Source organism: Ochlerotatus camptorhynchus, unplaced genomic scaffold, assembly GCF_037179485.1.
Source record: "Ochlerotatus camptorhynchus isolate MF236.1 unplaced genomic scaffold, CSIRO-AGI_Acam_v1.1 ptg000266l, whole genome shotgun sequence".
Taxonomy (NCBI): Eukaryota; Metazoa; Arthropoda; class Insecta; order Diptera; family Culicidae; genus Ochlerotatus; species Ochlerotatus camptorhynchus.
In genome coordinates, this window is record NW_027040756.1 from 3,439,391 (window position 1) to 3,456,038 (window position 16,648).

The window sequence follows — 16,648 nt, forward strand, 5'->3', positions numbered from 1 at the left end:
TTGGCAAATATTTCGCTTCGCTTTGAACTGTAAACAGATACGATCCAGCGAAATCTTATTTTGTGGATCGTATCTTTTTCGCTTACGTTCATTTTTTTTTCGCGCATGCAGCGCTAGCGAAAAGAGCAGCAGGTAAGCGAAAAGTTGACGTTTCGAGAAAGAGCGTATCTGTCAGAATTTCACTTCACCGGAGGTGTAAACTGACCGATTTCGTTTCACACTGCGAAAAAAGGAAACTGGAAAATGTTCCACAAACATTTTTTCACAACCTTTTTCGCTAGCGAAATTTCATGATTTTTCGCGTGCTTCAATTTTCGTTTCGCTTCGATCTGTATACTAAGCTATAGAGGTAACTCTAAGACTAGTTGGTCCCGAAGAAAGGGGCTCTACTTTTTGGCTCAGCTCTGGTCTCGGCTCTGGTACTATCTTCGGTCCCAAGCTAATCAATTCACCCCTCCAAACATAGGAAATTCAACTTACCCCTCATTTTATCTGTCAAACTTTTATAGCGAATCAAAAAAAAAACATTGTGTAGTACTAGAATTTTCACTAGAATGGGGTACGTTAATCGATTTGCTTGGGAGCAATAGGCTAGTCAAGTAGTGAGCCAATTTCAAATCGATAGTTTCGTATTCATGGAGAAAAAAAAATACCCAAAATTTCAATTCTTTTTACTTAATATTGACTTCAGCCTTTCACTTGCACTCGTTATTGTTGTCAAAAAAGGAACGAGAGATTCGACCCAACGATACAGTTCAGCCACAGACAAACAGACATAACACATTGAATATTTCAATGACCACTGGGTCCCGAAGAAAATCATTATTATTTTTGGCTCACTCAGTACTAGAACAACGGTCCCAAGCAGTCCCAAGCTATTTCACTCACCCTTGCATGTTCTGCATGAATCCACACACCCCTGATGTTATCTGTCAAATTTTCATAGCGAATCAAATCAAACATAGTGTAGTAATAGAATTTCAACTAGAATAGGGTACGTTAATCGTTTGCTTGGGACCAATAGGTTACTAAAGTGGTGAGCCAATTTAAAATCGTTAGTTTCGTATTGATTGTTGATACTACCAACTACGATACTTTTAAATTGACCGTTAAATGCTTGTTCGATGAACAACTTGCGACTGTTATGTCTGTTTGTCTGTGGGTAGAATATACTTAGGAGCTCGCTAAAGAGTAGGTCATTTTTTTGCTGGTGTTAAATGGAAACTACTAAATGCAATTTACTCAAATTTGGGCTATTGGGCTGAACCCCGGAATTGAGGGAAAAGTACTTAATTTTGGGTAGTTTTTCATCTCCGTGTTAATTGTTGGTTCGTCTGGCTACATTCTACCAACAATCAATACGAAACTAACGATTTTAAATTGGCTCACCACTTTAGTAGCCTATTGGCGAGGGGCTGTCAACTCGAGTATTTTCGATTCATCTGTCCGTATTGAAAAGGATTTTTTCCGTATTTATGTATTATTTTTTGCATTTATGTATTTCTGTGCATTTTTGAATTAAAGTGTATTAATTAGTGTATTTTTGTATTATTTAATGTATTTTTCGTGTATAAAGTATTTTTCGAAGTATTTTCAGTGTATTTTATTATGAGTATTTCAGTTTTAACGTGTGCACATCTGTCATTAATAAAAATCCGCATCAACTAACTAGAAACGTCAAGAGCTCGTTGTTTTTATCCAAACTGCTTTAGTGTCAAGTGGAATATAAACGTGAAAAGCGATAAAAACTATAAAATGAGTGAAAGTATCACGGACGATAGCCATGCAGCCGAGCATGCAGCCCACATTCGAATCATCAGTCAACTGATCGGAAATGATTTGGATTTGAGAGGAGTTAGACAGCCTAGAATTGACATCATTGATGATTTCACAGCTAAAGTGGAGTGCATAGTTTGCAAAACCTATGTAGACATCAAAGCAAGAAGACTATCAGAGAGAAATTGTCTTTGGATGATTGGAAAATACACCTCCCATGTTCAGAACCACACGCAAGATCAAAGTAAGTAAATATCTATAACAATATTAAAAAATATTGTATGCTATTTGTGATGAATCACGATTTTCCACTGTTTCTAGCAGACTCCCACGAAACCCCGAGGAAAATCCGTGAAGAAAATACCAATGAATCGGACGAGGAATCGGATACAAATTCAGAAGCAGAAGATGAGCTCGACCTGTTGGTGCTAAAGTCATTCAAACCAAACAGGCTCAAGTGCAGCACAAGTCGTTCAATGAAGAGGAACATAAAGATGACGACTGAAGCGGCACGAGACCCCAAACAGATAAAAATAACAAAATTTTTCAATAACACGACCTCAAACACGACTGCTGAATACGCCGTGAACTCAGCACCTCGGTCGGTCGCAAAAGTGAAACCACGTTCTTATATGGAATACTCGATGGAATCATCAAGTTCAAATTGCTCGTCAGAAACGAAAGATTCTCGCGATTTACTAGCTCTTATTGATCGTCTGCCGTTAACACAAATGGTGAAACTAATTATTAAGGAAACGGTCAGAAACAATTTCAAAAATATTTCAAGGAATCCGAACAGTGGAAAAGGCGCTCGGTACACGGATGAAATCAAAAATATTGGCTCATATCTATATTTAATGGGAGGCCGAAAAGATTATGAGGAATTAGTTGTAAACCTTGGACTTCCATCAGCATCCACAATAATTCACCATATTGGCAAGTCCTGTGAGAAAGTCATCGAAGGACAACTGCGTGTCATCCAGTTGAGGAAATTTCTTCAAAAGCAAGGTCTTCCATTGGTTGTATTCATTTCTGAAGATGGAACAAAACTGACGCCCAGGATCAAGTATGATATAGCGCAAAATCAGGTTGCAGGTCTTTGTCCACTCATGGATGAAAACGGTATACCGGAAGTTGCATCCTTTCCAGCCACATCTCCTGAAGTGATAAAGGAGTATATAGATTCTAGGGCAAAAAGCTCTATAGTCTACGTGATATTGGCAACTTCAGTAGCGGAAAAAACGATTTCATTCAACTTGTTGAGCTTCGGTACGGACAACAAATTTACCATTGACCAAGTATTGCTTCGATGGGCTATTATGGAGAAACAATTGAGCGACCATGGGATTGTTGTCCTCGGATATGCAGCTGATGGAGATTCCCGCCTAATTGGCAGCATGAAACTAAGAATGGGCCTACCACGCGAAAACAACAATTCGCCGCAAGGAATACCTGAACAGTGGAAACAGTGGTATGCTGCTAAGGGGCGGTCTTCTGTCGTTTATGTCCAAGATACGATTCATTTAGTGAATAAGTTAAAAAATGCCTTGTTGTCACACACAAGAGCGTTGCAGATTGGTATGATAAGTTTTTATACTTGTTTTCATCCCAGTTTTTACTTAAATCCGATTTATTTAACTTATTTGTAGGAAAATTTCCAGTATCGCGAGGTCATTTGGAAATTGTAGCTAGAGAAGGCAAAGAGAAAACTGGTCTCCTAGTAGCTGATTTGGAGCAGCACGACAAAATGAGTGTCAAAACGTTTGCGAAACTTATCGATCCACGAGTATCAAATCTTTTAAAAACACAACCGGGAACAAACGGAACTGTAGCATACATAGCCCTCATGAAATCTGTTTTTGATGCTTATGAGAATCCGTCACTAAATCCACTAGAGCGGGTTGAAGAAATATGGTTTGTGACCTTTTTCATCCGCGTCTGGCATTGCTGGATAGATAGTAACAACGATTTGAAGCTGGATGAACAGTTCATTACCGATAATGCAGAGTTAGGAATAGAAATAAATGCTCACTCTCTAATAAACCACCTGCTTCATTGTCGGGAACTTGGTAAAGCAGAGCTATTTCTGCCAGCCCTAATTAACTCTCAACATTGTGAACGCTCGTTTGGCAATGCACGATCTTTGTCTGGAGTACAAAATACTGTGATCAATTTTGATATTCTGGAGTATCTCAACAAAGCATCTCGTTTCGAGTACCTCGATGAGCTACGCATCATATTAAAGAATAAATTCGACTTCGCAAGAGGAGGATATAAGACTACTGAGTATAATCACTTTGAATTTCCGTCCGATCTAGAAATCGAGGCTTTTGTGTACAAAGGAATGCAGCGGGCAAAGATGCTTCTTGATTTCACTGGCTTAGAATGTGACGAAGAGGATTTCTATTGCTGTCTTACACGTTTGAAAAGATCAGATATTCGTCCATTAGAACAAGTAGATATTTGTGAAGAGCGCTGTGGGGAGATCAACACTGAATCACCTGATGAAGAGGATGAAGCTGAGGTACCACTGGATGCCATTTTCGAAGCTGATGTACTGCTTAATAAAATTGGCACTGACCTTAACTATTTGTGCAAACAGACTGTTACAAGTACAAGTACGCAAAACATTAGTATTTACGAATTTCTTTATATAAAATGCTTTCTCTACAGGTGAACCAACAAAAGGATTTTTCAAAATAATGACATCCACTGGCGAATTGATGTTGGCGCGTATTAGTACGGTTGTTTGGCTGCTCTCCACAGATCGTACCAAGATAAGCAACGACAGACTGTTAAGATTCCGTACACCCAAGGCTATTAATGAACTTACTGCGATGAACGAAAACAAAATTTGTTCCTTTATTTCAATTGGTGATTGGTTTCTATTTAGTAGCCAGGATAGAAGTAGACTGGGCAGCATAGCTGCTGGTCAAGTTCTTGGTTTCAGTTTTCTACGTGGCAAGTTGAAACGAGAAAAAGAGTGCAGTTTGAAGACAGTGCCAATCAATGTTCCTGATACTGTTGAAAATCCAAAGGGAATAGGAATCATATGTAACAAATTCTCTGTTCTTGATAACAATATTCTTAGCATAATCTCAGACCCAAACAAAATCAACATAACAACATATGTAAGCCACATTGAAAAACCCACAATGACAGATGCAGGATTGAAAATAAGTAACAAAATCAGATTATATTTGAATACACTACTTGGACACTGAAATACTAATCATATACAGAAAATAATAAAAAAAAGTCATGGCAAATTTACTATAGGGGTAAGAGGGGCATAGTAAACAGGTGGGGCATAGTGAGCTTCCTGTGCTTTAGCCTTGGAATTCTAATGGTTAGAAACAAAATAATTGGTCATTAAACATTGCAATGGTGATATTGAACTTACTACCAATTAATTTGTGCTATACTATTGTGCTATGCTCACTATGCCCCACCTGTTTACTATGCCCCTCTTGCCCCTACATAGCGCGTTTATTTTTTAGAATTCAATAAGAGTACAGTGGTTTGGAAATAGCACTAGTCATGGGAAAACAGGGTTCTGTTCAGCTAGAGGGATTTAATCTCTAGACCTGTTCGTCTAGAAACACGATGATTGAAAAATATGGCCAAACCTTTGCTCAGAATATCATCATGAATCCGTTATCAAGAAGAGCGACCATTGATATCATCCCCCGTATTAATGTTATACGTGAAATTAAACATACAAAGAGAATTGACAAAACTCACAAACAAACAGTTGTTTCATGATGACAAACCTGTGACGGTACGACGGTACAAATGGAGATGGACAGTTATCAAACTAAAGTTCTTTGTAGTTCAAAAGGAGACGTACTCGGAATTTATTAAAGCTACATAATAAGAAATTTCTACAGAAATCTGTAAAATGTTACCGAAATCTGAACAAAACAGTTTTGTAGATTTGCTGTATTTTTTTTTACATATTAAAAAGTTTCTAAGTATGTATCAAAAAATATCACTGTTATTGAAGAATGATAAACCAAATTATGAATAAAAACGACAAGTATGATTTATTCAACAAGACAACAAATTAAAATAACTTCGTAAAAGAGAAACCGAGAGAATCCTCTAAACATATGAAATTTCAAGTACAGTTTTCAGTGTGTTCTTATCCTCCATCTCTTTATCCTGGGCATGCTCAAAACTTGATTCTGGCAGGATTTCCTGCGGGCTTCTTCGAGGGTTTTCAGAGCTTAAAGAAGTATTTGTAAGATGCTCAGGATAATCCGAAGGACGATCTTCCTCGCGATCTTCATAACTTTCAACCACCTCTTCGTAGATGACGTACTCGATTTCCTGATCTGGATCAACCAAGATTGGAGCAACAAGTTTAGCATTACCCTGCATAACACTTCTGACGACTGATGAGGTATCCATCTCAGTACCATTCTGAACGTTTATTTCATTTTCAGCAGGTTCAATAGAGAGCTCAGCCGCTTGTTCATTTGAATCAAAGTCAGCTGAATCATTTTTCTCGTCATATTCCGAATCTTTGACCGTACATGCAGCTCGATGAAAATAGTTATCCAGTGTATTTCTCTTACTGGATGCATGCTGCAGAACGTGTTGGGTGAAGTTCGATACGATCCACCCCCATGATCCGTTTTTATTCTCTCTTGTGCTTAAAGCAACAGATTTGGTACAGTGGAAGCACACAACGCTAGCTCAACGGGGTCCCAAAATGTCAACATGTATTTGTTCTGGTATCTTCATTCCTTTTGCTTCCAGCCAGGTTTTGACTTTTGTTTGTATCAGCAAACTCGATTCTTTACCGACAACATGCTTCGAAGTGCCACTTCCATCTGCATTTTCCATCGATTTCAAAGGCGAAATACGTTGAGAATCCACCTGCAAAGTGGAACCGCTCACTTTGTGCTGCAACTAACTCTAAGTTTAACAAAACAAATTAACAACATATGAAAATCAAAATACCTTCAAAAACAGCTTCTTATTTTCTGGCAGCTTCTTGGACAACTCTTGCAATAAATTCCAGTGTCCTGGAACGATCCGGAATTCGCGTGGATCACGGTAGAAAATGTGGAAATTTTCGGCAGTTTTTTCGAACATCGTCATTTGATCGCGGGCAAAATATTCAAGCTCAGCTTTGAAATTGTCTGAAATTACTTTCAGAACACTGTAGCGGGCATAACCCGCTGCGCTTATCATTCTTTTTAAATATAAGGGAATAGGTTCACACGAAATGTCCTCCACTGTCTTCCAAAAATACTTTTCTTCATCTTCGAACTCTGTTGCATCCATTTTTGCTGATTCAGAACTGATACGATGCGAAAATCGAGGCGAAAATAAGGCGGCTAACGAAACGATTAACATGCGCGCAGAAAAACTTGCAAAACAAACACAAATTTCTTCGCTGTCAAAGTCGAGGTCAAAGGAACCGTATTAAACTGTATTGACGTATTTTTCGAGATTCAGCGTACTATTCAAGTATTGTTATTGTATTTGAAATCGTATTGGAGGAATTTCAGCGTATTGATGAATTATTTTGAATTGAAGTATTTAAATTGAATTTACGTATTTTGATGTATTTTTTAATGTATTTTTCGAAGTGTGTATTTACAATTCAATTTATTTATGAAGTTGATCGCCCCTCGCCTATTGGTCCCAAGCAAACGATTAACGTACCCTATTCTAGTTGAAATTCTATTACTACACTATGTTTGTTTTGATTCGCTATGAAAGTTTGACAGATAACATCAGGGGTGTGTGGATTCATGCAGAACATGCAGGGGTGAGTGAAATAGCTTGGGACTGCTTGGGACCGTTGTTCTGGTACTGAGTGAGCCAAAAATAATAATGATTTTCTTCGGACCTAGTGGTCTTAGAGTTACCTCTATGATTCTACTTTGCCTCCGCCTCCGATTCCGCCGTTTCCGCTCGTTTCAGGAGTCCCTCGAGGAGCCCAGCCAGTTTCAAATGTAATAGTACGTTCAGACTACAGAGTTATAACATGTTACAGCGCTATCTTGATGGTGGTTTCTGTGTTGCAATTATTTGACAACCGTTATAACATGTTATAACCATAGAGGTAACTCTAAGACCACTGGGTCCCGAAGAAAATCATTATTATTTTTGGCTCACTCAGTACCAGAACAACGGTCCCAAGCAGTCCCAAGCTATTTCACTCACCCCTGCATGTTCTGCATGAATCCACACACCCCTGATGTTATCTGTCAAACTTTCATAGCGAATCAAAACAAACATAGTGTAGTAATAGAATTTCAACTAGAATAGGGTACGTTAATCGTTTGCTTGGGACCAATAGGCTACTAAAGTGGTGAGCCAATTTAAAATCGTTAGTTTCGTATTGATTGTTGTTATAACTCTCCAGTCTGTACAGCGTTTAAAGTACAATACCAAGATTTATACATAATCATTTAAACCGTTTAAACCAAACGGCCAAAAATTCCCGAAAAAAAAAATTACAGTGAAATTTTCAGTGGAAACAATGCTCTAACATTAATATTTATTGTCGACAATAAAAATGATTGTTATAATGTTGTACTCTTCCGAAAACGGCAAAACTGCTACCTAGCTGTACAATGAATGTACATAATAAAATGTTGTTACAATGATTTTTATCGTATTTTTCATTTATTTTATTGTTAACATGATTCGATCATGAACAATAATGAACAACTCTATTACAATAAAAATTGTTGTTACATTAAATATTGGTGTATTTTCATTGTGGGTTACTTCACGAACAATAAAAATTAATCTGATTGAAGCATGCAGACTATGAGAGGGTCAGCAACACTGCCAATGTAATTAAGATAGGCGCTGCTCGTATGGCTCTGGCTTTGACAGTTCATTTGGCTCAACACCAGGCAGTCCGCGTCCGCTCATATCTTATCCTAGACCCTCTCTAAAGCTTAATGGAAACCTTGTCCGTGCAGTCAATAATCATACAATAATAATAAAAAATTCCACCACTTGAAGATGTCAGGAAGGAACTCTCAGGTGGAAGCATATTTCAAGAGCAAATTTTCATTATGTCGTAAGTAACATTCGCACCGATCCGAGAAAAATAAAGTTTTGTTTTTAAGACCGAAAAGTTATTCCTATTTCCAATTAAACACATATAATCTCATAGTGATAGCAATGTTTAACATATTTAGCCGGGTTTTAATCATACAAAGGCAAATCGCTAGCTTTCATGCTAAGAAATACTGGTTTTTGAGTCAAAAGTTATTATACGTCGTTTGGTGGCCCCCATTGCTACTTAAATCAAAGTGTATTTACCAGGATATTCGGGAGAATTATCAATTACGTCTCCTTACGTGCAGCCCATTAATCATTCAGCAACAAACAGTTCGATTTATTCACTTTAATAATGAGAAAGCGAAACGACGAACGTACACTTTTCACGGGTTTCTCAGCGCTGTTACTTAAGTCAAACGGCATCTCCATAGAAATTGGGTGACTTAAGTAACATCGAAAACTATTTTGATCGGAAGGTGATTACGTCAAAAAGCAATTTGACTGGTAAATAATTTTAAAAATGGGATTTGATCCTATATTCGGACAGTATATAAAGGGTGTCCACGATGAAATTGCCACACACAAAATTGATTCGCAAAATTCGAGTTTTCATCCGATTGCCATCAAATTTTCAGGGATTGAGAAATAACTATTAAACTTCATTTTACCATTTTACTCGTATTTTATTTACAGTCCATACGCAAATGCCCGCACCTTGGCCTTAACCCCGGCCATAAGATTCTGCACAACCTGTGAATCAACCGTTTTTTGCATGTAAACCCATACTTTCTTCAGTTCCTCGACTGTCTTCACTACCTTAGGTCGTTTAAGAAGGTGCTGCTTCATAATCGCCCAGTACTTCTCGATGGGGCGGAGCTCCGGAGTGTTGGGAGGGTTGAACATTTTCGGCACGAAATTGACCTTATTGTCCGCATACCACTTCAGCACGTCCTTGGAGTAGTGGCATGAGGCCAAATCCGGCCAGAAGATTGTTGGGACGTTGTGGGCCTTCAGGAGAGGAAGCAGCCACTTCTGGAGGCACTCTTTTATGTACACCTGTCCGTTCATCGTGTCCTGGGTCACGTAAGGTGCACTCCGCTTCCCGCACGTGCAGATGGCTTGCCAAACCAGGAATTTCTTCGCAAATTTGGACATCTTCTGAGTGCGGACATGCTCCGGAACGCTGAACTTATCCTTGGCCGTGAAAAACAGGTTGCCGGGGATCTGTTTGAAGTCGGCCTTCACATATGTTTCGTCGTCCATGATGCAGCATTCAACTTTCGTCAGCATGTTGAGGTACAACTTCCTGGCACGGGTTTTGGCGGACTTGTTCTGCTTCTCGTCGCGATTAGGGGTCTTTTGTACCTTGAACGTTCGAAGCCCACACAGCAAAAAAAGTTGTTGAATATTACATCGAAACTGCTGCAACCAGGTCAAGCCATCGGTTGTGTAATATCACATTGTACGATGCACATCGATTTTGCGAACAAAATTACATCCATTGATGTAATATTGTATCTGCTTTTTGCTATTACATCATTATTTCATACATCAGCTTGAATTACGTTGATTGATATTACATTTTTTTTTGCTGTGCAGTCTTAGTTTTGGCCTTCTGGACAAAACTTCGGCTTAGGTGCAGCTTCTTAGCCACATCCCTAACGGAGGCGTTCGGATTTCGGTTGAAGGCCCCAACTACGCGGTTGTGATTTTTGGTGTTGTACGGAATACTTTTTCCTTCACTTCTGGGCTTCCGATCGGTGGTCAACCGTTCCTCGAACCGCTTAATCACTCGCGACACCGTGGAATTCGCGATTCCCAACGTTTTAGCGATGGAACGATGCGAGAGATCCTTGTTATCGTGATGAATGCGCAAGATTTTATCACGCACGAGCTGTTCTTTCGACTCCACTTCCGCGAGTTTTGATCACAGAACTTTAAAACTTGCAGGATGTAAATAATGCACTATGGACTAAATCCACCCAAATTTTCATTAAATTCTACCCAACGGTTAAAAAGTTAGAGCAATTTCATAGTGTGGCAATTTCATCGTGGACACCCTTTAGTGTAATAGCAGGAGAATCGATTGACACTGATAGCTCGACTTTGTTTACCTTTGTTACATTCGACGTAATGAAAATTTGCTCTTGATTTCATGGGTGATTCTCTCCAGTCGAATGCATTAACTTGTCAACGACGCTCAACCACCAAGGAGACGTGACCTAGGGATATCGAGCGCAGGGGAGTTGGCCTGCATTTCTCACAAGTTCCGGATCGAATCTCGATCCATAACCAGTAAAAAAAAGGACCACCCGTAACAGACATACCACCTCCTTCCCTTCCCGGGGCAAAGTTTTATTTTTTCGATTTATTTTTAAAGTCGATAAAGTAGATCTGTCAAGCCAACACATACACTCTAAAGTACACTGTTATTTTTTTTAAATCAATAAATTCGCCAACCAACAGTAAAATAACAATAATATATAATGTTATTGAAAAAAAATTATATGGGAAAATCACGAAAATTTCATTGTTAAGATACTTACACTAATAGAATTCCACACATTTTTATTGGCGAATTTCCATGTAAAATTCCACATGATTTTCATGTGACCACACATAAACAGAATCCACATAGAAGCACATATGAAATGTATGAGTCAAATAAATAGTATTTGTGGGTACACATGGCTTTTATGTGTACACATATTAAGTATGTGTCCGACCCATAGATATTATTTGTTGATCAAATTGCAAAAATTCATGTGTGGGACACATAAAAACAATCTTTGAAATTTTATCAGTGATAACAACCCCCCTTTTTTTATTGTAAATTTTCCATTTACCATGAAATTTATTGTTTTGTACAACATAAATCAAGGCTTGAGTGTTCACTCGGCTGTCGACAAAAGCAGGCCACTCTCGATGTGTGCTGCGCGATCGTCTGTTTTCTCGGCAGCAACCATTGTGTGGTCCTCCTCATTGTTCTTCATCAGCAGTTCTTTCGGTCGATGCGTCGTCGACTTTGGAAAGCAACCGTTTCGTGATGAGTGTGTGAGTGCTGACCACGTTTTGCGTCCATTGCTGCAATGGACGCACTCTGACCCTCGTTGGCGTACAACAATTTGCCATACAATGAAACTACTGGAAGCGGCTCCAGTTCTGATGGAGGATACTTTTTGGATAGCGGAAGATAAAGTGTTTATTGTGTTGTACCTTTTGACTATAGTTTTAAGATGTATTGTATAGTAACCAAGAATCCTCGGCTCTGTAAAGTTAATTCGGTTGAGCCTTATCAAATAAATTAATAAACAAACAAACATAAATCAAGGTAAATTTATTGTAGACGTAACAATATAAATCATTGTTAAGACAATAATTTTCGTCTTATTGTTACATTGTTTTTTAATGTATTTTTGTTGTTATTTTTTTTCGGGTTGAACCTTGAATTGAACCCTGAGCTTGTGACTGATTTTAAAATATTGGAAACGTCAAACTTCATTGTTTGTACACATTGCATACGCACAAAAAATCTTCGGTCGCGTCTGATGGTGTTGGCTTCTCGGTTTTCTGGGGCTGATTTCAATTCCGCCGTGTAGGTAGTTATTTTACGAACCAAAATGGGTCGTCGCAAAGCCCGGATGTGTCGCTTGTGCCTGTCGACTACCACAGTTCTCCGGTCGATTTTTACCATTTTTCGGAACTACAACTTGGTGTTCATCATCCGAGACTTTATCAAACTGCAGGTAAGTAATCCACTCAGATTTCAATTCAAGTGATTATCATCCAATGATCTTAGGTGAAAGAGGACGATAAATTACCCAAGCTGATTTGCAAATCCTGCGCGGTCAAACTGATTCGCGTTCGGGAAACTTTTACGCTGTTCATTGAGAGTGATCGGAAGTTGCGGGAGAAGTTGTCGGATGTTGATACGGAACTTACGGATGTGGTGGATGAGTTGCGCCAGGATCGAAAGAGGAAGTACACCAAGCGAACGGACTTCGACGTCGATGATAACGGTGATGTCGATGGCGATGACTATAATAAAAGTGAGGAGTCAATCAAAAAGGAAGTTACTGACAGGAGTGGCTCCGGCGAACAGACGGTGGATAATCATTCGTAAGTGTGCTTTTATTGAGAAACCGGAGCAGATACATTTATTAGGAAATTATTTTCAGAATCGAATTTAGTGAGGTCAAGGAAGAAGTTCGGGTGAGCGACGAGGAAGACGATCTTCCTCTGAAAACTCTCACGGGTGTCGCAAATGACTCAATCTTATCTGCCGTTGTAAAATATGAAGAGAAACCCCCGCTGATAGATGAATGTAAGCAGGAAGATAAACGAGATTTGCCAGTATTGGCGGACAACGGCGAGACTGTCGATAGGAAGGATGATTTTGATGATAGTAATTTTGATGATCCGGTTGCTCAAAGTTCTATACATTCCGATGACGATAGTGAGTACGAAGCACCGAAGAAGAGAACACGTGCTTCATGTCGGGTGAAGAAGAAGAAGGAAGCGGTGAGCAAAGCGAAACCAAAGAGAACTTACACAAGGCGAAAGCAAACCGTAAAAGTAGAGATCGATTCGGAGGTTGAAGACGAAGAAGACGTGGATGATGAGGATGGAGATAAAACGTTTGAAGTTGGCACAGAACTCAAGCATGATCACAAAAACATTGAGCTGATTGTTTCCGAAGACGAGGTGAAAGCGAAAAAGAAGAGAGGCAGACAGAAAGGAACAAAAGTGTCGAAAGATCCTGCAACACCAAGACGCAAGCCGGGTGCTCCTAAAAAGCTGCCGGAAAGAACGGAACCGGTTCCAACGATGTACGACTTCAAGTGCTACATTTGCAATAGCGATTCGTTGGGTTCCAAGAAAGCCCTGATCGAACATTTTGCGACCCATGTGGACAAAGTTCCGTACACCTGTAAGGAGTGCGTAATGGAAACGGTCGTCATAACCAGGGTGAGAGGTTTGAACAGTCACATGAAGATGCACGCACAGCCGGTCAAATGTGACTACTGTGACCGTCGGTACAGCAATGCCGCCGGCAAATACTATCACACCCAGGTTTTTCATCTGGGCGGTGGAGCACCGTGTTTGGTCAACTGTGAAGTCTGCGGTAAAACATGCGGCTCGCAGAATGCTCTCAAGTCGCACATGAAGTATCATACAACCAGTCTGAAGTGCAGCAAGTGCGATATGGTGTTCAATCATCCGAACAAACGGCGGAACCACGAGAGACTGCACGACGAGAATAGGGGCTATGAGTGCGTCGTATGCAAGAAGGTGAGTGAAGGTAGACTGTTAAAATGACTTGCTTCTAATTGTGAGTGATATTTGCAGGTTCTTCAAACGATTGAATCGTACGATGTGCATCTCAAAAAGCACAGCCAGGAACGAAGTTATCTGTGCAATCTTTGTCAGAAGAAGTTTAATACTTCCAGCAATCTGATTCTTCATCTGAAGGTGAGTATCGCATGTTTTTTTTTCTTCTTAGGAGCAGTGGCTCAGCCTGGTGGGGTGACCCCTCGGAAAGGTTACACCCTCGTGATATGAAATATACTTAACCTTTACGTACCCGACCTCGTGATCCCAACATTAAATTTCTGTCTTGTCATCAATCAACATTTCACGAAACAACTTTCAAATGGCCACACATTGCAGCAAATTTCATTACTGCTCTGGAATACCGAATCAGATGCCACCGAAATACAGTGCTGTTAGATATAATAGCAGCGCATGCCGATTTTCGTACATAATTGTCAACTTTGACGTAGTGATGTAACTTTGCTGTCTTATGATCAGGGTTGTTTCCACTCACTTGCTATAAAAAAATATTTTTCGGAATTATGCAATCATTAGATGTTATAATGATATGTTGTACTTGTAAGTAACAAGAAGAGGGTGTAAAGTATGTGTTTGACTGATAAAACCTGTCAATTCCGCTTTCAGAGCGTCACAATCAGCGATCTTATGATTCGTGAGCGCTCACGAGTCGTAAAATCGCTGATTGTTACGCACTGGAAGCAATATTGACAGATTTTATGTGTCAAACATATACTTCATGACCTCTTCTTGTAACTTACAAGCACTAATTAGCATTATACTATTTCATGATTTCATAATTCCGAAAAACATTTTTTATAGCAAGTGAGTGGAAGTAACCCTGCTTATGATAAATGGAGCTAAACCATAGTCACAGAACTACAAACATGTTCAATTTTACGATTACAAAATACCAAATTTTTGGAAGCACCTGCCGAAAAGTGAGATACTAGGTAAAATTTGTCATAATGATTCGTGAACTTTTTTTTATTGATAACTCCTAATCAGGCGTTGAAGTTTGAATTGCTGTTATGAGTAACGTAAAACAAGATTCGACATTTACACGCTCACTTAAGTTTTTTTTTTTTTTCTTTTGGTTTGTTTTTTTCCGTCGATCTTGTTTTCCGTGCTGAGCACCAATGCTACCGACGTGCCAGAAAGGTAGCTCCCACACCTGGACCCTACCTATCGACCCATCATCTCATGAACCGGGGACCAACGGTTTTACTTCCCATCCGAAGGAAGGCGTGATCAGAGATGTTATGCCTCAGAACCTCCCGGCGGCCCCGACTGGGATTGAACCCTGGGGCGAGAGGTAATCACGCTTACCACTACACCACCGGTGCCGTTAATCTCACTTAAGTTAAATTGAATTCACTATTACAAATGAAACGTATTGTAAATCCGCATAAAAACGAAACGGTTGCATACTGTCGCGCTTGTGTTAAATTCTCATTTGGTGACGGTCGAAACGCGCCGCTCATAAGCGCGATGCAACTCCGCCCATAAGGATTATACACAGGTGTGTAACTTAGATAGTATTTTATGGCAGCGACTTGAGGAGTGAATCCTGGATAAATAGCCGCCGTGTGTTAAATCAATGGGCGCAGTCGTACGGCCATAAACAGAAAGCAGATGGTATAATCCCATTTTGGGAAATTATCCTGCAACACACAATACAAGCTGCCTTCCCAAATTCATTTTTACCGCCACTGGAAACGTGAACTGGTTTGTGAGACTCGTTGTAAAGCCCAAGGTTCGAATCCTAACCATTTTCTCTCGTAAAAAAAATCAATCGAACTAGAAAGAGATTGAAGAGATAGAGTTTGAATCGGGTCAATATCGTAGTTGGTGAGATTTGTCGTTTAAAAAGGTCGTTAATTACTTCGGTAATTGACGTACTTCCAACCACGAAGACCATGATCACGATTTGATCTGAGGGTGTTTGGAACGTCCACTAGTTCATTTTGACCTGGACCGTGGAAGAGGCGAGAGTGCTTGAAATAGTTCTTGTGTCGCGGTGTGCCTTAATTGGTAGTTATTAAAAATGTGAGAAGTCTAGTGATCAAATTTAATGTCGTTTCCTTCGTGTAGCCTAAAAGTTCACTGCCTATAACCCCAGATCAGTCCCATATGGAAAAAGCAGGCATTGAGAAAATAGCAGTTGAAGTTAAGAAGTGCAATTTCCATGTAAATATTAAAACAATCATAGTTTAGTCATATTATCGTCATTAATCGATAATTTTGACAAGTTAAAATCAGTTGCAATGAAGCTTGCATGTATTGTTATATTAACGAAAAATATGACGATTCAAAAATTTCAGTATGAGACTGGTATGCGATTACTTTGCTTGCTGGGACAAACTGACTTGATGTCGTTTCATATTTTTCATGATCAAAGTCCGTAGTTTTATCACGTAATATGAAAGTAGATGTCAATTGATAGTGGATAGTGTTATTATCTTAAAATTGACGAAAATCCTTATGGGACTGATATGAGATT

At 39.4% G+C, this 16,648-nt stretch overlaps 1 protein-coding gene across 1 annotated transcript in view; it reads left to right on the forward strand.

Moving 5' to 3' along the window:
• Positions 1 to 12,355: 12,355 nt before the first annotated feature.
• The window catches only part of LOC135705388 (zinc finger protein 37-like), a 29,690-nt gene continuing 25,397 nt past the window's right edge, over positions 12,356 to 16,648 (forward strand). Inside the window, exons 1-4 of the mRNA XM_065227105.1 lie at positions 12,356 to 12,560; positions 12,614 to 12,933; positions 12,993 to 14,106; positions 14,164 to 14,286. Coding sequence (XP_065083177.1) covers positions 12,435 to 12,560; positions 12,614 to 12,933; positions 12,993 to 14,106; positions 14,164 to 14,286 — 1,683 coding nt within the window. The 5' untranslated portion in view covers positions 12,356 to 12,434. The remainder of the gene's footprint in view (positions 12,561 to 12,613; positions 12,934 to 12,992; positions 14,107 to 14,163; positions 14,287 to 16,648) is intronic.